We start from the raw sequence: 21,142 nt of genomic DNA on the forward strand, positions 1-21,142 counted from the left end.
AGGGTAGGAGGTCGTTCTAGGGCTTGAAGGAATGAAAATATTTAATGATTAGAACTGATATGGACGAATATATACTGTTCTGGAAAAATAAATTTTTCGGCCCAGTTAAATACTGGCCGTATTTCAAAATACGGGCCGTATTTTGAAATATGGACAGCACTGCCTCTGTTCAGTAAAATGGCCATAACTTCTTGCACAGATGTCCGTTTGACCCCCGTAATATACCGTTGGAAAGGTATTTCAAAGCTCTACAACTTTCATCAAGGAAGTTTTCTCAAATTCCAAATAAATTTTGAAATAAGGGCCGTAAAATGAAATACGGTCCGTATTTAACCATGTGGCATCAAAATGCCAATTTCCAAAATGTTCAGAAATTCTTGGTTTCAGTTTACGATTTGAAATACGGGCCGTATACTGAAATACGGTCCGTATTTAACAATGTAAAATTTCAAAATGTCCAGAAATCTGTGGTAACGGTTTACGACTTGATTTACGACTCGTAAACTGAAATACGGTCACTGTTCATGGGCGTAAACGCCCATCTTATAACTGAACAGGAAAATTCCAATCCTCACATCCTTTATCTACTTCTCTAAGTCTAGGATCATGGTCAAAGCTTAAGTCAAAGATAGGGGGTGTTACATTAGACACTTCAGGTGGACAACCCATGTTCCATTTAGGCACTTTTTGCACAATTTCAGAATTAGCTAAAGCGCGTATTGCCAAGCGCCTCTTATGTGAAAAAATAAACGAATTCGTATGGGACACATGGAAAATTTATTCTTTTTACAAAAAAAAAAAAAAAAAAAAAAAAAAACTTTTTATTTATTTTTCTTGAGAATTTCTATCCACACAACCCCCCCCCCTCCTGCGTCTTCTTCACCAGATCCCCGCATTTACAATTTTTTTTTTCACTTCTTCTTGTTTATCTCTCCTTCTCAACACTTCCTCCGTCCCCCATCCACCACCACATTGCCACCGCAACACCACCTGATATCGACCTTCTACTCTCCTATCATTTTTTTAACGCGACAAGTTAAATCAATAAACATATTATGTATCAACCAAAAAAAAAAAAAGTAAAGAAAGGATATGGGTTTTTCAAAACTTAAACTCCATCTCAACCTCCTCTTTTCAAGAACTCAAATTTAAGTTCAACAACTATGGCTGAACAGAAGAGCATTAGTAGTAATTCAAAAAGTCATAACAAGGTTGAGTTAAAGAGTATTTTTGCAATATTTGACAAGAACAATGATGGGTACATAACAATCAATCAAGAAAATGTATGGCTTTTGATGATATTTTTATAATTGCTCCTTATTTCTTAACAATTTAATAAGGTCCACCAACTTTTAATTCCATATATATTTTTAAGAAATTTGGAGAAGGAGAAGTTTAGGGAAGAGGGCTGCCATTTTTTCAGAAATTTGGAGAAGGAGAAGTGTGGGGAAGAGGGTGTGTGGGACCCCATAACTAAATAAAGAAAAGAACCAAAAAGAAAATAGTTAAAAACTAAGAAAAATATGTTCCCAACTTCAAAATAGCATTTTCACGCCCCTATTTAACGTGGAACTCACCCAAATTGCTATGTCAGCGAAAAGTGCCTAAATGGAACATGAGTTATCCACCTGAAGTATCTAAATGGAATAATGGGTTCGGCCTTAGAAAAATATGAAACAAAGTTGAAGTGGCATAGATAATATTGAGTGGGGTACAAATTAAATGCTAGAGTCACATGTAGATAGGGATAGAGATGATGGCAATTTTATGAAAAGACACGTGCTAACGGTAAAAAGGCAGAAGGATACAAAAGTATTTATAGGAAAAGATAAAAGATATGAAAGTAATGAAAAATTGAAATGTCTTTTAAATGAAACATAAAGTACAAGTTTTCTTGCATGTGTTCGTCCTCTTATCCCATTTATATATAGTAGAAATTTATACATTTTTTTTTATTTGAAGGTTAAATATGTTGTGCAGTTGATGAGCTGTATAACAAAAGAACCGAAGTTGAAATAGAGTACTACTACTAATTTAAATAAAGACCAATAAGATTATTTTCACATATCATTCAATTTTATCAACAAGTAAAAAATTAAAGTTGACTAGAAGTCGTATAAAATTGTTTAGGTATTTCCATCTTTGATCAGAAATACGTGCGTCGTCTTCGTTCTAAGAATTCGAACAGACACTAGTTAATAAGTAAGTAATAAAAACTATAGTTACAATTATACAATTGACCAACGTTGATTACTAGTACAGACACTACACATTTGTCAACAATTTTGTCATAGTATTGACTATTGCTCAAAAAAGTACTTTTGGCAACAATATTTTTTTTGTTACATAAACTTTTTCCATCGTTGTTATGACGTGCAACAATTCTTTTTGTTGTTATCAAAAGTACTTTTTGTTATTGTCAAAAGTACTTTTTGCAACAATAGTCAATAATATGACAACAAAAATTAAATTGTTTGGCAACACAAAAAAATTCATTTTTAAAAGTTCCATCATATATGCCAACAATAAAATTAAGTTATTGCTAAATATTAAATTTTGCCAATAATATTATTTTTGTTGCCAAAGAATTGTAGTCATTCCAGTAATTTCTTGTAGTGAGGACATTGCATCATCACCATGGCCCGGTAAAAATGAATTGGAATTAAACGCAGTGAAGATCATCAAGACAAGTGACACTACTGCTGATAGTCCAGAAAGGAGAAGCATTAATAAGTGTGAAGCAGTGTTCTTCATTTCTTGGGCATATTTAGCTGATGCCATTGCCAGCACTGTCAAAGGGAAAGAATATGCCCACCATGATATATTGAATTTCCTCATTGATCTGTTAAATAACGCTGGTCTTGATACCTGTACGTTTTCAACAAATTAGGAAACGGTTTTAGTCATACATTTTCATAAATAGAAGAGATCAAGTATTACCCTTTTTTTTAGTTTTCTATCTGAATTATCACGTGTGATAATTTTATTCATCATCCGCGATTAATTTACTTGAGCAACAACAACTATCAGTTATTCACATTTTCTATCTAAACTATCATCAATTAATTTGCAAAACACACCTCAACTATCAGTTGTTCATTTTTAATGAGGTGTGTTCTGTAAACTAGTTGATGATAGTTTAAGTAGGAAAAGTGAATAACTGATAGTTGAGGTGTGTTTTCTGTAGTTAGTGATAATATATGTAGGAAATTCGCACACTTGATAATTCAAATAAAAATTCAAAAGACTGTGATACTTGAGGTGTGTTTTCGACCCTTAATTCTAAATAGAACAGTACTTCCAAATAAGACAAGTAGACAACTTAAATGTTATTGGTGCCTTAGGTTGACAAAAACAACATTTTAAAGATGACGCTGGCGATTAAGACTTGAACAGTTGGTAGCCAACAACATCATGTCGTACAACGGAGATGACGACTGCTACAGAAGCTTGCAAAATGCAAAAGGCAACTAGTACTCGAATACTTCTATGGTCAATTTAACCGGGTTGACATCAATCTCTTTTTTGTGTCCACTTTTCTACATCCAAAGAAAACAGACCAAAGATATTGAAGAAGGAAGAAACAAATAGTAGTACTCTTGTTACATTCTTTTGAAACAGATCAAAAAGGAGACTAAGACAAAGCAAATTAGGACACAGGGAGTAATATGTAAATTTTAATTAAGGGTCAATTTCAGAGACCTCCTCTGAGGTTTGACTTCATAACACTAACCTCTTTTGTGATTTGAAATATTATGTTTACCTCCCTTATTTTGTTATTTTTGTAACGAAACTAATTTAAATGATAAATTATCTATAATATCCCGAAACTACCCTTATCTACCACCTTTTGTTAAATGTAAACCTCCTCTCTAATTTCTAAAAAAATTAAAAGTATTTCATAACTTGATATAAAAGCGAAATATTAAATTCCTTGGCATGTTTATCTGTTATGCCATCTCCACAAATTAAAGCTGTAAGTGATCTATTTTTTTCCTCAAAGAAAAAGTAGATATATTTCTTAATCAAATTGGATGGAGTTAGAATATATCTAATAGAATATCATTCTCTAACAATTTTACCTCAGATAATCATAAAGCGATGACAAAAATAAATAAATTACGTACCTTACCCGATAATTGGATTTATTGATGGATTCTGCAAAGATTGAAGAAAATAGCATGCCATATTTAATGTTAAAGTAGGTCTATAGACCGTAAGTTACTTTTTATTGAATTTGTTGTGGTTCACTTACATTTTTTCATTTACTAAATGATAATTAAAATTTTAAAATTATGAGCTGAAGTTAAAGGAGTAATCACAAGTCAATGCGAGAACATCACTGATTCATAGTTTAGGCATATAAATCAATGCAAGGACACATGAACTAGATATCTAGTTGTTATTTTTTATTGGCAAAAGCTAAAATGAATAACAAAAATTTTTATGTGCAAGAACTGCAGGTTGCTACGTAATAAACTAAAACGAAATATCAATTCCTTGATTTTTTTTTTTTTTAAGTTTTTTTAGAAATTAGAGAGGAGGTTTACATTTAAGTGGCAGATAAGGGTAGTTTCGGAACTTTATGGACAATATATCATTTAAATTAGTTTCGTTATAAAAATATTAAAATAGGGGAGGTGAACGTAATATCTCAAATCACAAGGGAGGTTAGTGATACAAAGCCAAACCTCCGGGGAGGTCTTTGAAATTAACCCTTAATTAAAGATAGTTTAGTCAACAAATACCTATTTTTTTTTATAGAAATTACTCCATTTTCTTAAGGGGTGTACTAGAAACTAAGTGAAGTCTTATTTTGAATCGTAGGAATTATTAACTTAAACTCTTACTTTTATAGCCATATAGAAATATCACAGCATGTTGTGAGTTTTTTTTTTTTTTTTTTTTTTTTTAAATATATATCAAAATTGTTCTGTCTCTCTTAGATACTCCCTCTGTCCCAATTTATATAACACAGTTTGAATTTTCAGAGTCAAACAGTTTAATTTTAACTTTAAATTCAGGCATGAAATCTTTCATTTTAAAAAAATTAAATAAAAAATTACATATTTGGGAACTATGTAAAAAGCACTGCAAGTCACAATAATTGACATTCAAAATATTTAAAAGACATATGAAAATATTAAGGTTAAAAAAAATACTTATTTGAATCTCGAAATCCCAAAGGTGCCACATAAATTGGGACGAGGGGGTATTAAACTGCCTCGCATCAAACACGATTATATGAAATGCAATAAATGGAATATCAGCGTTTAACTTTAAAATGCTCACCAGTGAAAGGAAAAGAAAGAGGGAGAGGAAAAAGAGCATCTTGGATGAAATATCGAACTTTCCATAAATAGAATCCCATGCCAAGCTTGCCATGCTTGGAGTAGCTAAGAACAAGAAGAATACTGGCCTTAGCATTGCCGGAATGGAACTACTTCCTGGCAACCTCTGGTAAAGTGTGACAAATAGCACTAAATAATGTGACATTCCAATTGCAAACAAAAAAAGTGCACACTCATTCCATCCCATCTGGGCAGCTGCCCTTGCTCCTACCAAATTCCCAATAACAGATAATTGACTCGTAGGATTCGCCACTCCTGATAAAAAGCGCTTCCCCTTTGTGATCCACTGTCCATATATCTTGATATCTAGTGCCACTATAGGTATAACAAAGATCCACCAAAGTAGAAGAAAATATGCCTCTTTGGGTTTGAAAAATGGGGTTGCTTGAAGCAAAACAAGCCAAGAAATCCACGGGGCGAAAAGGTAATTCACTCCAACATGGTGCAAGAACTCACTTTTAACCCTTTCGAAATGAAAGATGACACGAAATAGATATAGTAAAGAGAGTGATGCTAATGAGAATAAGGCTAATGACCATAACAGAATGAAGGCTGTAGAGGGAAGCCTTCGAAAAATATTTCTAAATTTATGAATATCATCCGATGGCTCACTTAATGTTTTCCATAATAATGCTTGGCGGATTGGGCTCCTCTCCATTTCTCATCTCTCCATTTTTCCCATGTTCTACCTTAGATTAGAGACACATGGCATGGGTAAGAATTAATGACTCAGATTTAATTGACTAAAACAAGGCTCTAACCATGATTACATAATTAATAGCTTATCCATAAATATATTAGAATATTTTTCTCTCTTTTCCTATTTTACTTTTCCTACCCAGTAAAATATCTTTTTTGATTTACTCGATTATTTTCTGCCACTTAATTTTTTTTCCCTAATAGACCCATTATTCAATTGGTGATATTTTCCATTTTTTCAATTATGATGCTTACTAATTCACATAATATAGACTCCATTATTCAATTGGTAATTATATATTTCTGAAAGAGTTGTCTATATTCTCGAAAATATCACCATTAAAGAGTTGTCATGATTGAAAAAAAGATGGAAAATTAAAATAGGAAGAGAGAGAAAATACTTTAATATATTTATGGATAAGTTATTAATTATGTAATCATGGTTAGGGCCTTGTTTTAGTCAATTAAATCTTAGTCATTAATTCTAACTCATGCCATGTGTCTCTAATCTAAAGTAGAACTTGGGGAAAATGGAGAGATGAGAAATGGAGAGGAACCCAATCCATGCTTGGCCGCATAAAGAAAGGCTTATTCTAAAATAACCCGCATGAAATCTGCTTAATATTGATAAAAACTTGTTCTTATGTGATATAGTAATAGTAGCATTTTTCTGTGTTGGGCACACATCATCTTTGCTATGCATTTCCATTGGAAATTAATAATGAGTCAAGTTTCATCAGTGAAATTGGGTATAAATAGGAAAAAATTGGTGGATGAAAAAGAAGTAATATTAGGTACGTACTTTCGTTGAAGCATAAGTAGGAGAATAGTCGGCTAACCAATGTGGACTAGTGTGTAGCTTATATTGTGCTCCTATGAGTTGTTCTCGAGTACTTCACAGCTAAAAATTGTGTCAATGGGACCAAATTTTGTCTGGTCCAAATCTCTTATATATGGAGTGTGCATGGGAACAAAAATCTCACGTTGATAGTTGAAAAGAATGGTATATTATTATAAATGAGATGTAGAGATAATCTTGAAACTTTCACGGAAAAAATCGCACAGTTTAGCTCGAAATAATAGTATCACTATCACACCATAATAATAAGAATATTTTTGGACTGATTTAGCGGAACATCTCTTATTGATAGAAGGTGTTGCTCTAAGGAACAATGTTTGAAATTAAGATATAGAATCACCCTTTTTTTTTTTTTTTTTTTTTTTTTCCATTTAGGTGTGTAGTGGATGATGATAATTCTTGATCCACTTTTGGTAATTAGGATAGGAAGGAACGTCGTCCTAGTAGTAGTCTTGCCAGTACCCAAAAGGCAAAACACCGCAAGTAAGATAAAAAGAAAAGAAAAGCATGGAGTGATGAGCTTTTAATTTCTTCATAAATTTGCTCTTGAATTGCTGGCAATTTCAACAATTTAAAATTGTTAAGGTTTTGATTGATTTGAAGGAACAGGGGACAAATAAAGGAAATCAATAAAAAGTACTCTTTCGATTCCGATTTATACGAGGGTTGGCTACTGTTGGGAAGTCAATAAATTTTTCTTTTTCTTTACGATTTTATAAAACTCTTTTCATATATTGTGAATTATTAATTAAGCAAACTTATACTCCCTCCGTCCCAAAAAAATTGGCATTTGTTGTTTTTCAAGAGTCAAACGAGTTGTTCTTTGATCGTAAGTTTTTCATATATTTTTTAAGTGTTTTAAATTATTAATTATAGTGACCTATAGTACTTTTTCCCCCTAGTTTTCAAATATGTAAATTTTATTTTAAGAAAATTAAAGATTCTATGTTCAAACACACAATCAAAATTCAGAAATTTGACTCTCAAAAAGTGCAAAGTGTCAATATTTTTGGGACGGAGGGAGTAGTACTTTTTATGTAGTTTTCAAATATGTAAATTTTATTATAAAATACTCAAAAAATTTATGTTTGAAATTGACTCAAAGGAAGAATTGTTGACTCTCCAAATATGTCAATTCTTGTATAAATTAAGAGTTGAGACTGATGGAGTACTGCTGTATCAAAATGATAGTGCGCAATGGTTTGCATTCCGTTTTTACCTCTTCTGTTTTCACCAAATTAACTATTCTCTATAGTTGTGACAACACTCATTTGGAGAGGTAAAAACTTATCAGCACTGAGTGTACTCTATCAATAAATAAATGATACATGTTTCACTTTCTTTAACTACAATTATTAATACTTTTTTTATAGTTAACTACTAAATATTTTGCACATATCTTAAATATATAAAATAATATTTAAGTAACTTAACAACCTTACAAGTCTCAGCTTTTAACAGTAACAATTGCTAGTCATTTTCACCAAAAATTCCTTCTACCATTGCAGACAGTAACTACCTTTGTAGTTTTTTGGAATGCAATAACCCTTCTCATTTTATCCTCGTACATAACCAGCTCAACCAAAACACTATTTAAAAAACTGACACAATAGTAAGGTCTTTGATCAAGCATGTGAACTTCGCTCTTAATCTGAACTTCTAATTACGTGCTTGTTGTTTCAGATTTACGCTAAAAATGGAGAATAAATGAGGCAGAACTTGAGAATTAAGTCACAACCAAGATGAAGAAGATGCGCAGGAAATAAAAGAAAGAAGAAGTTGACGGCAACCCTAAGTCGACCGTTAGTTAGCTAATACTCCCTCAGTCCCAAATTGTTTGAAGGTTAGACCAGTTTAGGGAGTCAAACAACTTTTTTTTTCCACTTAATTTTAAACATAGATTCTTTGAGTATTTTATAATAAAATTTACATATTTGAATACTACATAAAAGGTACTATAAATCTGCATAACTAATAATTCACAATATATGAAAAGAGTCGAAGAAAATCGTAGTCAAAGAAAAAGGTGTTTGACTCCCCAATCTCGTCTACTTTCAAACATATTGGGATGGAGGGAGTATATAACTTTACTTCCTTTTATGTTAATTAGTATTTTCTTAGTTAGAATAAATGAAAATATTGTACTTTTCTATTTATAATACTAATATTTAAAAATAATTAAATCATTACTAATAAAAAAAATGGGGCCTTTATAATTATGGGCCTAAGGCCTTTGGTTTTTGCTGTCTTTTGCTAAAGTTAATCGTATTCATAGTCACTAAATGTTATGATATATTTACGATTACAAGTTCAATAGTCTTTCATTTTTTAAACCTTGTGCCACGCCATATAACTTGGAATGGAAGGAGTATTACGGCTGTCCTAAACCTTAACTCACTAAGAAATGAAATTCTGACAATAAATTTCCTTTATGCCAGTAAAAATAATCTTGATTCACGCTCATATTACATTATATGGTCTTTTAGAAAAACGAATAGCAAAATCCTTTAATTCTTTATTTTTAATAAAATTAAGCCGCCTTGTAGTGCAGGGATTGAGTTAGATCTTTGTCTCAAAAATAAAAGTTCAAAAGATAAATACATTGGATATGGACATGCCCATATCCCTACACATTGGTAGCAAAAGGATTATGGTATGCTGTGTCAAGTGTCATCTACATGTTGATGATTTTACGAGATGGTAAGCAGATTTCCTCTATATAGAACAAGAAAATACGAACATAATGGGAGAAAAAAGTAGTGTACTCCATTACTTTTTCAATTTTTGTCGTACGCCACTACTTTTAATAAAAATTATAATTGTATAAGATTATTTTGTCTCATTAGGAACCATCAAAATCATGAGGGCTAACTAGTTGGTAATGAGACCTAACAAAAATCATGACAAAGACAAAGTTTCCAGCTTTAACTTCACTTAACTGGGAAGCAATATAGTGTAGACTATTTTGAAAATAGCCAATCAACATTGTGATGGTGTGTAAACGCATTAATGCAGTTTCATTCAAGCCATCTTCTTCAATCAAGTAGTAACAATTAGTAATTAAGAGCATTTATTCAATGAACCGGAGAAATAAACTGATGTTTCTCTTATCATTTTCCTAATCTTCTTGACTTTGTGAACTTCTATTGAATTTATATCATGTATGTGAACCCTGAAATCATCGATTTTTTCATTAAATCCTTGAGAATGTACTCATGAGTTGTCTACTGAGACGATTCTGGTATTGTAGTTTATTAGGAGTATTTGTGATCCGGACCAGAGACAATGGTTCTTGTAGACTTCCTAACATTAACTACAACAACAAACCCAGTCTAATCTCACAAGTGGGGTATGGGGATGGTAGAGTGTACGCAGACCTGCTTACCTCTATCTGGGGAGGATAGAGTGTAAGCATACCTTTTTAGCGTTGTCTAATATAAATAAATAAAGATATTTACTTCTCTCGTGTTCTTTCAGGTGATTAGTTTTCATGTATAATCTCTAATTATTATTACTATCACCTTATTGTAAGTAACGCATTTCTTACTCCATGTTGGCATTTTGTTTTGACCGGCGGGACTCACAAATCGAAATATTGCGAAACATATTTGAGTGAAATAAGATAAGTGACTTTTCACATAAAAATAATAATTTTAAGCTCACTTATTTCTGATAGTTTCAGTGACTATTTAAGCAATAAATTAAACTCATTGTGTTTGTATCATGTTGGCATTTGCTTTGACGGGTGGGACTTGGAATATTGTGAACACAAGGATTACCCATGTTTTCGTGACATGAAGGTTCCAACTTGTAGGCTGTAGCTAGGTACTTTTCATGTATTGTCTAAATCTATAATTATTTATTTTCAACTATAATTTTCTACGCCTAACGTTGCTCTGATATTTCGTCAAGTGGTCTCATTTAACGCATTTACCGACAAATATTATAGCTGGATAGAGGAGTACAGATTGTATTGAAAATTTCCGACTAAGGAATTGTCCATATTCTGCAGATAACCATAAAGAAAGAAAAATCTTGATGAAAAAAAAAGAGAAGAATATTAGTAACTATTTAGTTTAAACTATTTGTCAGCTTTTAATGCATGAAATTGATTTAGTTTAGACAAAAATCAGAGTGTCTTTGGGTCAGATGGGTTAATCATTCATTTAAAGGGGACTAATCGGTGGCAGTACATACACCCTACTCCTACTGATTGATGTTGGTGTTGGAAGAAAGTCTGTAGAGTGAGGGACATTTTCTCAGTAGGGCAGGTGCAGCAGGGCTAGAAAGGAATAAATGTCAAATACACCATTGGGAGTGGATATGAATAGAGGAGAGTGGAGCTAGAAACCTGGCCATAGAGCAGATGGGTATGAAGCAAGGAAAATCTTCCTAAACTAGTTTTATATGTTGGTTAGCTATGCATAGGAGACTGTCGTTGACTAAGGACGGAACAAAATGGGAATCAGCCCAGATAAGGACTGTTTACTGTGTGGTGCTAGTCTAGAAAGTGTGGAGCACCTGTTCTTTGAGTTTCCCTTCCTCAAAACAGTGCTTACATTACAGGCAAGCAATGTTAAGCTGGTTAGGGATGGGAGTGCAGAATTGGGAGTTGGAGAGATTATCGAGGAGACTAGCAAGAGGCACCAAGGGGAGAAGATGCAGCGAATTGATATTAGTGGCACTGTCTAGCCTGATTTATAGGATCTGGAAGGCAAGGAACACAACCCTTTGGGAGCACAAGATGCTGAGGCCATCACAAGTTACAGACCAAATAAAGCATGAATGCAAATACAGATGAGAAACTTTTCTGTGCAGAAAACAAAGTCATACTGATAAAGAGTGGATTATGGGTATACTTGGCTAAAGTGGTTGATTAACTGTAGCTAGGTTGTTTAACTGTATAGACGAGTAGTAGAAGTAGAGGGGAGATAGCTCTTGTTTTTCTTGCATTCTAAGTTGTTCGCGTGGAGATCAATAAAAAATTTCTTCACCAAAAAAAAAATGCATGAAATTTATAAAAGATTTGGACATGAAGTTTCAAAGAAATAAGATGAATTTCGGAACTTGTAGTCTAAAATAAGTCATAAAAATCTATAGGTCATTTCATTAAGAGTAAAATATGAAATTTGAATTTAAGTTATACTCCCTCCGACCCATAATAAGTGTCACCTTAGCCAAAAAATTTGTCCCATAATAAGTGTCACCTTAGGAAATCAAGACATAAATTGGCTAGCTTTTTTCATTTCTACCCTTAGACAAAAATTGACAAGTTAAAGTAACATCTAAATGATGATTGAAAAAGCCACATAGTAACTTGGTATTGTTGGATTCCTTATGTCAAAAGGTCTACTACTTGTGCATGCTCTAATCAAGAAGAAAAAGTAATATAGTGGTAATTTGGTAAACTTCACATTGCATTATTAGTTTCTTAATATGCCTATTTTTGGCTAAGCAGACACTTATTATGGGATGGAGAAAGTAATTACTAACTATGGAAAGTGTCATTTGTATAATACGTTTGTAAACCACGTATAAGGAAAGTTTTTCGAAGAGTTAGAATCTTGCATCTAAATAAGTCTTGCAGGTAAGTCAATAATAAGAACAGCTTCAAATTATTGTACCTTCAAATTTGAAAAATATAAGTGAAATCAACGATTACAGAAAACCGAAAAGAAGTAACTTAGAAAAAAGAATTACTAAGAAACTGGGGTTAAAGCAGATTTTAAACATTCTGTCTGACTGTCTCACATATAAATTACTCCCTCCATCCCAATTTAGTGAAATTGTTTGATTGGGAAGAGTTTTAATGAAAAAGGAAGATTTTTTAAGCTTATAATCTAAAACAAACCTTAGACATTTTTATGACTACATGAATCATCTCAGTAATGTCAAATTAAACATTATAAAGTTAATTATTTAATATAAAAGAAATTCTTTTCCAAATAGTCTAAGACGAAAATAAACTGAGACAAAGAGAATAGAAATCTGAGAAAGAACCAACTAACGTTTTCTACGGCTTTTGTTTTTCTTTTGTACCACACGTGTAATTTAAGAGACGGAATCGCACATTTTGATTCGTAATTTTTTTATAGAATCGAACCGCTTATAAAATAAATATATATAAATTAATGTGATAAACATAAAATTGATAATGTAATAAAGTAATAAATATTATAATAGGCTAAATTATTGTAATTATAAAAAATAAAAAATTGCAGTATATAATAGGTTGCGAATATACAAAATTCGGCAACAAGTAAGGTACTTGAGATTTACAAATGGGTTAACATGAACATGAACATGATGAACAATTTTTTGATTTTTTTTTATTTTTAGAAAGACCACATGTCAACGTTTAAAGGAAAAAAGAAGATAAATAATCTTTTAATTCGTTAAATATAGGTCTGTTAAGAAAAGGGCAAATATGCACAATTTGTGTAATGACGAGGATATATATGCCCCCTTTTTTTAACGAGAAATATATCTCTAAATCTCAAAGTTTGAGGGGTGTATTTGCCCTTTTTTCTCTTATGAAAACAAAGGATAAGGGTTTGAATGGAGAGACAACGCAAAGTCCACTATTGACTATTAGTCACTGTCTGTTGGAACTTCAAATTAGTTGTAAAATATGTATCGAGGGAAAATGTTGGAAGAAATTTCAGGAATTGCTCTTCAGCAATTGGACTTATGCCAAATGGAGCATAAATTTTTTAGTCATGCGAGACATAACTTATGAAGTATTATGATGCAAAAATGTAAACTTATATCCCACGATAAAATTGTTTGTTATGAGGGACAAAAATTAAAGACCAGCACAAAATAGGGATGGAAGTGCCTATGACCCAAAATGTTTGGTCTTTACAGTGGGACTGATCTGACGAGTAGTCACACCACCATGTATAAAGTCGAAACCGTGATACTCGATAAACCTTATATCAACGCGGGGTTATTAATTTCTGCATTCTTACAATTGCATCTTTAAAAAGATTTAACAAAAGAAAACGCCATTCAATGTTGAATAAATTAAGCTAAGCACCCCTATAATATCACGCACTTTTAAATACACTACGTGTATTTTTAAATCAAGCATTTACCATCTCTATATTATGAAAATCCTACATACTCTTCTTTCATTCATATAATAATTAATATAGTACTATATGCAGGAAAGTAGTCGAGAAAAGATCAAAGTGGTCCTTAATGTATAGGAGTAGTTGGACTAGTTAGGTCCTTTATATATCTCTTAAAAGGATTGTCCTTAATGCATGGAAAAAGTGGACACCTTTAATCCTAAACCCTATAACTAATTGCTTTCTTAAAAAGATCTGTTAAACTTGAGGGAGAAGAGAGAATTCCCAGTCCAACGTGACACTCATGCCTCTCCCAACACCCTTGAAAATATTTTTCTACATCGTGATAAAACTAGGAGATTTGACTCAAGTCTGCCATGCTTTTTTTCTCACATTTATTCAATTTAATTTCCTTCCATGTACGAAATAGTTTCATGATGAAATTATAATTTTAGGTTTAGAAAAATGTTTTCTTAAAAAAATATATTTTACACCAAATAGGTATGAATGCTCTACATAACCGACGAGTGCAAGTAATTCTCCTTTTACTACATCTTACAGTATGTCACTTATTTCAATTTTCAATCGATAATAAAAATTAATATCAACCTTTAAATTTCTAAGATTATTGTCAAAACACCACCCAATATGATCATGCCCTGTGATCTCTCTTATGCTACCATTTGAACAAGTTAGCTACCTTGATGTCGACTCTAATTAACACTTTAGAAAACAATTCTATGAAATAAAGCATTTTTAGCTGAGGGGACTTTTCATTTGTCACCGCCCTACTCTTACCATTGAAAAGTAGTACTCCCTCCATCCCAATTTAATTGTCTTAGTGACACAAAGTTTAAGGACTAAAATGAGACTTTTAAATCTTGTTGCCATAAATAAGAAATATGTGTAATGTACTAAAATGTCCTTTAATCTTGTGGTGTTAAACTTGTCATGTAGGATGTTTGAATTGTCATCCTACTAAATATAAAAAGAGACGCTCTTTTGTGACAGGCCAAAAAGGAAAGTAAGACACTCAAATTGGGATGAAACTATTTAAATTTTGAGAAATAGTTCTTCTTCTAAGTTAAGTTTTATTTTTTTTCTCAAAGAAGTTTTTCCAAGAGTGTAACTATTTTAAAGGCCAAAATTTTATTTATCAAAAAATTAAAAAAAAAAAATCATTAAGTAGACGCAAATACTGAAACAGAAATCTTAAAAGAAGTGCACATCTCCACAGTCCAAACACTTCTCTCCCAGTCCGAGTTCCGTTATCAATTTATGTGATATTTTGTTTTAATTTATCTTAAAGAATAGTATTTCTATTATAAATAATTTAATTTTAAATTTTTATGTTACCTTTCATAAAAAGATTTATAATAGAGGTAACAAAACAGGGTCATTTGCACTTTTGTCCCTATTTTGTGTTGGTCTTAATTTTTTGCCTTTCAAATGGGCTAGTCTTTCATTTTTGCCCTTCAAAATCGAATTTATGCCTAGAGCGGCATAAGTTACGCATTATAATATCCACAAACTATGCCCGCTCCCTAAAAGAACATATGCCTCGCTAGGCATAAGTTCGATTTTGAAGGGCAAAATTAAAGCAGCCCATTTGAAGGGCAAAAATTAAAGACCAACCCATTTGAAGGACAAACTGTGCAATTTACTTCAACAAAACAAACTCAAAAGCAAATAATGCACCTAGCATTCAGTGGGTTCGGGCAAGAGTAATTTTAAGGTAAAATTTCTCAAATGACTACCTTATTGTAGCTTCCTACCATTTGTAGCTACCCTTTTTAATATTACCATTCGTAGCTAAAAATCGGTATTTGTGTATGTTTTCGCATGTATTTGTTGCCGCAAATACATGAGCATGCTCTGTAAAAAAGGAAAGGAGAGCTCCTTTATTTTAGCCTGCAACGGTGGTGGTATTAAATGAGAAATTAAGATATTTTTTACCTTCTTTTCCACAAAATCAGCTGTAATATTCCCTTTCCTTACATGTATCTCTTCTTCCATGCATTCTTCAACATTCAAAACGTAAAAATTCAAATTTCAAATTAAATCTTCAACACCTCTGAAAATACATTAACAAAACAAACACGATCAATCATCAGGTAATTCGTGCAAAAACACCGTTTTGATTTCACAAATTTCGTCTATTCAAGTTGTATTTATGTGATTTCAATTTTTTTCTTGGAGCATAATGTCAAAGTTGTTTTATTCTTCTGAATTTTTTTGATTTCTATCTATCTAACTGATATTCGAAAATAATGATGTAATATCATTGTAAGCGTGTCAATGAATGAATAATGCTCTTGAAAATTACGGTTGAAAGTATTTTAATGTACATGAATGGTTAGGAATCAAAAAAAAAAATCCAGTTCATATCTTTTATTTTTCTGAATCTAAATGGCATAGTATAATGCATGATCAGCTAAACTATGTATTTCTGAAGTGTAATTCAATATGTGTATGTTGTATTTGAATTATTTGAATTATTGGTGAGCTGTAAATCTAATTTGTATAAATTGTTCAAATTTGAACGTGAATATTATGTAGGGCATACATATTACAGGTTTTATGTTGAGACAGTGATTCAAGGATTTTTTTTTTTTTTATATAAAATGGCCAATATTTCATCGTTGATTAGACACTCTGGTATTTGGAACGATGAGAATAAATATGTCAATTACAAAATCGATGCTGTGACTTTCAAGGAGTATTCGACGTATGAGGAATTGTTACAAACGATTGCAACCCAATTGAATTTGGACAAGAAAATGAAAAACATAAACATAAAATACATGGTTGAAGGTGATTATATTCTAATGGAAATTCACAATGATATGGGTGTTAGGGTGTATGTGGAACTGAAGAAAGAGAACAAAGCATTACCAATGTACCCATTATGTATCATTACAACTGATAGAAGCATGGAGATATGTATATCGGGTGAGAGTTGTGTTGAAGGTGATTATTTGCAAATCGGATACACGAATCAAACGAATATAATGGAAACAGTTGGTTCCCGTGATTTGGCATCATCAAGTTGTGGAAAGGCTAATTTGTTATTCGAAAACAACAAGGGTATGGTTATTGATGACAAGAACCAAAAAGTAGTTGCCGTCGATCAAGTATACAAGGATAAAGATACATTAAAAGTTGTGATGGTGAATTATGCAATTACAAACAGGTTCAACTATCGGACGAAAAGGAGCAATGCAATAAGGTATTAAAATGTGCATTTGTTTATGTATTTGCAACTGTGTGTTGTTATGTATTTGAACCGTGACGATGTATGTTTGTTAATTTGTACGAGTGGAAGTATTTCTCAACATGTGTATGTTTATTATAAAGTAGAATCAAAATTGATTTGTATGTATTTGTACTCATAAATAATGTGTTTGGCCCGGGTTGCATTTGATTAACTTATTTACATATGGTAAAATTACTCATACGTCCTTTGTATTAATAATACAAGAATAAATACATTTATGTGTATTTTACATTAATGTGTGTGTGTGTGTGTGTGTGTGTTTTTTTTTTTTTTTTGTAGCTACACACTTGTGTGCGTATCAGGAGAGTGTGATTGGAAATTCAGGGCGTCAAGTGTAGGTAAGTTAGGAACGTTTAGAGTTAGGGAGTTTCAAGACAAACATACATGTCCGTTACAGGAAAAGGTTTATTCCCAATGCCAAGCTACAAGTCGGTTGATAAGTGGGATTGTCAAACCAAAAATATCAAATCATAAGAGGAAATATACGCCTAAAGACATTGAGGAGAACGTCAAAAGTGATTTTGGAATGGATGTTTCATACATGGTTGTTTGGCGGGCCAAAGAAAAGGCGATGAACGATTTAATGGGTGAACCCAGTGGCGGAGCCAGGGTTTCCACCGAGGGGTTCAAAATATAAAAAAGTAAACATACGAAGAAGCCTAAGGGGTTCAACATCTACTATATATACATAAAAAATAATTTTAACCTTATAAAAACGGTGTTTTTGTGGAGGGGGTTCGGATGAACACCCTCGGCTCTATGTAACTTAATCTTATAAAAGACTACATGGATATCTATACATATTGGATAAGACTTACCTGGGTTCACCTATCAGAATGCGTAAAACCCGCAAAAATGAATTTCTGTTTTTATAGCACTGTATGCATTTATCAAAGGCTTTGATTATTGTCGGCCAATTGTGGTAGTTGATGGAAGCCACTTAAAAACACCATACAATGGAACATTTGTCTCGGCAAGCACATTAGACGGTGCAGGTATGTCAAAACAATACATATTAATTTATTACCTCAATATATATTTTATCTGTTTTAGACAAATACAAAATGTATTTTTTTTTCTTCTTAACTGTATCTCCAGGCAACATACTTCCCTTAGCATATGGTGTGATTGATTTTGAGAATGACAGATCATGGACGTGGTTTTTTGAGCATTTCAGAGAAACATATGGAATTAGAGAGAATATGTGTATCGTATCAGATAGGCATGAAAGTATAAACAAGGCTGTTTGTAGAATTTATCCAGAAGTTGCACATTATGCATGTATTTGGCATCTGTGGGGGTAATGTATGTAAAAAATACAAGAAGAGCCATGATGTGCTGAATCTTGTTTTTTATTCCATGGCAAAGGCATACTCGCAGTATGATTTCGATGAGTTGATGGGGAAGGTTCAAAAGGTAGATATGCGCGTGGCAGAGTATTTGAAATCGGCTGGTAGAGACAAGTGGGCTAGATTGTATGCATCTGTTAACCGAGGGTGGACAATGACTTCTAACATAGCAGAGTGCATTAACCGACATCTTCTAGCAGCTAGAGAACTGCCTATATATGACTTTCTCGAAGAAGTTAGAAGGATGTTTGGGAGATGGAATTACAATAACCGGAGAAATGGAACATACACGTTCACTACACTCGGTAAAAAGTTTCAGGAGATGCTATCAATCAACAAGTATCTATGTCTACGAATGACGGTATGTTTCAGTTTAATGCTTGTTATAATTTATTTGACAAACTTGTACTTGTACTAATTTGGTGTTTCTACACATTATATAGATGTGTATTTGGTATCCATGAACAGTTAGTATTAATGTAAATTTAATATATGCTTCTTTGAAAATTGATATGTATTTGTTTAATGGTTTGTTCATTTATTTTAAAATTCTAATTGGTTCAATAACAAATACATGTAATATTTATTTTTTCAGGTAGAACCGTCAACCGAATTCGTGTACACAGTACATGATGGAGGAAGGCGATTCATTCTTAATTTGAATAGCAAAACTTGCAGTTGTCGTATGTTTCAACTAGATGAAATCCCCTGCCCGCATGCATGGGCTGTCATTAAAAAGAAAAATCTGGTTGCTGATGATTATTGCTCTGATTTGTTCAAACCGGAGACCGTGTTGAAGACATATGATGTACCTGTGGATCCTCTACCCGACGAGCGTGAATGAAACATTCCCAAAAACATCTTGGAGGATGTGGTTTTGCCACCAAGATACAAGAGACCACCTGGTAGGCCAAAGAAGAGGCGTGATAAGCCTTTAAGTGAATTGTTGTTTGGAAAGAGCAGACATGCTTGCAGTACTTGTGGACAACTTGGGCCACAAGGACGTTCATGTAGTTTTGAGCCTCTAAGGAAGTGAATTTTTCTTGTGTTCCTATCCATTTAACTTTATTAGCGAAGATAGATTGGTTATTTAAGTATTTGAATACTTGTGTCAAAAACTTCTATTGACATGTTGTAGTATTATAGAAATTTTTGCTATGAAATGAATGTCTCATTCAAACTGATCTTAATTGAATTTTTTTTTCCGATACGTATGGTGTTTTTTTCAACTTCAAAACATTCTGCGTACTTGGTAAAATAACATACATATTATATCTGTAAAAATGATAAAGTTGTTTTTATTTTGGAATTTTTTTGGATTGGAGGCTCGTAGTTGTGCTGGTAATGTCAACTAAACATTATGTATTTGTTGGCCTTCTGAAAATTGTATAAGCGTAATAGAACATACATGTTTTTTGTGATCACTGGTGTACGAAATTACACTGTAATGTTCATGTATTTTTAACACAAAAAAAAAAGGCAACCCATGTTCTAGTTAGAAAATGGTGTTGTCTATTCAACTTCATAACACTGCATATGTGGTATAAAAACATACGTATTGTTTTCGAAACTGATGAAGTTGGTTTATTTTTTATTTTTTATTTTTTTTGATTGAAATCATATAGTTGTGCTGGTCATGTTAAATACGCAAGATGTGTTTATTAAACTAAAACAAAAATGAATAAACTTTACTAAAACATATGTTCATAAAGTGACACAACAATTGACAAAGAGCCTGTTTGGATTGGCTTATTTAGGTGCTTTTAAGTCAAAATAGATTTTAAGCATTGTTGGTGTTTTTATAAGATAGAAAAAATGCTCTTAATTAAGCACTTGTTTGTAAGCCAAAATAACAAAAATAAGCAAAAGTCATAAGTTATGCTAATCAATGACAACCATATATTTTTGTATTAATAATTATTCATTCTATTGTTTTATTATGAACATTTCATCAGATTTAATAAATACTTCTCAAAGAAAAAAAACTGTACTTCTCAAAGAAAAAACTATGTCCATGATAATCTCTAACTATAAGTGGATTAGGTGAATAACTTTTCAATTTAATCAATGACATATATGATACAATTTTATAATCAACGTTTCCTTTTCAAAAAGGAGACAAAGGAGATAAAACGTAAATTTTGAATGAGCAACTATCACAAAAAATAAGAATATTCACCTTTTTCCTGTTTTCAATATTATAGATATATATTGATGAAATTGATGTTTATATTTATTGTACTACCATCTTATGGTGGCGATATTCATGTAAATCACACCACACCTTTCGTTTTCTTTCACAAATTTCCTTTCGAGTGCAGTGCATCTATGAAAGCTTCAAAATTGAAGGATAATTTTCGAATATTATTCAAATTTTATCATCCAAAATAATAAAGTTAACAATTGTTATAAAAAAGGACTAAAATAGGGGACTGCGAATTAAATCTGGAGGGAGATTTCTGAAATATACATGTTCTTTATATTATAGCGTCTCTTTTATATCAGATGGAATTATAGAAACTGTAATAGAACAT

At 32.1% G+C, this 21,142-nt stretch overlaps 2 protein-coding genes across 2 annotated transcripts; one reads left to right on the forward strand and one right to left on the reverse strand.

Annotated features, from left to right (window-relative positions):
* Nucleotides 1-2,568: 2,568 nt before the first annotated feature.
* On the reverse strand, nt 2,569-6,753 carry LOC132038410 (S-type anion channel SLAH1-like). The gene is made up of 3 exons (XM_059429083.1): nt 6,608-6,753; nt 5,293-5,998; nt 2,569-2,868 (listed from the first exon to the last, which is right to left on the reverse strand). The coding sequence occupies exons 1-3, from the start codon at nt 6,751-6,753 to the stop codon at nt 2,569-2,571; spliced, it is 1,152 nt and encodes a 383-aa protein (XP_059285066.1).
* An 11,859-nt stretch (nt 6,754-18,612) lies between these two features.
* Nucleotides 18,613-19,554, forward strand: LOC132037657 (uncharacterized). The gene is made up of 2 exons (XM_059428202.1): nt 18,613-18,969; nt 19,204-19,554. The coding sequence occupies exons 1-2, from the start codon at nt 18,619-18,621 to the stop codon at nt 19,450-19,452; spliced, it is 600 nt and encodes a 199-aa protein (XP_059284185.1). The 5' UTR covers nt 18,613-18,618; the 3' UTR covers nt 19,453-19,554.
* Nucleotides 19,555-21,142: the final 1,588 nt, after the last annotated feature.

Source organism: Lycium ferocissimum, chromosome 11, assembly GCF_029784015.1.
Source record: "Lycium ferocissimum isolate CSIRO_LF1 chromosome 11, AGI_CSIRO_Lferr_CH_V1, whole genome shotgun sequence".
Lineage (NCBI taxonomy): Eukaryota > Viridiplantae > Streptophyta > Magnoliopsida > Solanales > Solanaceae > Lycium > Lycium ferocissimum.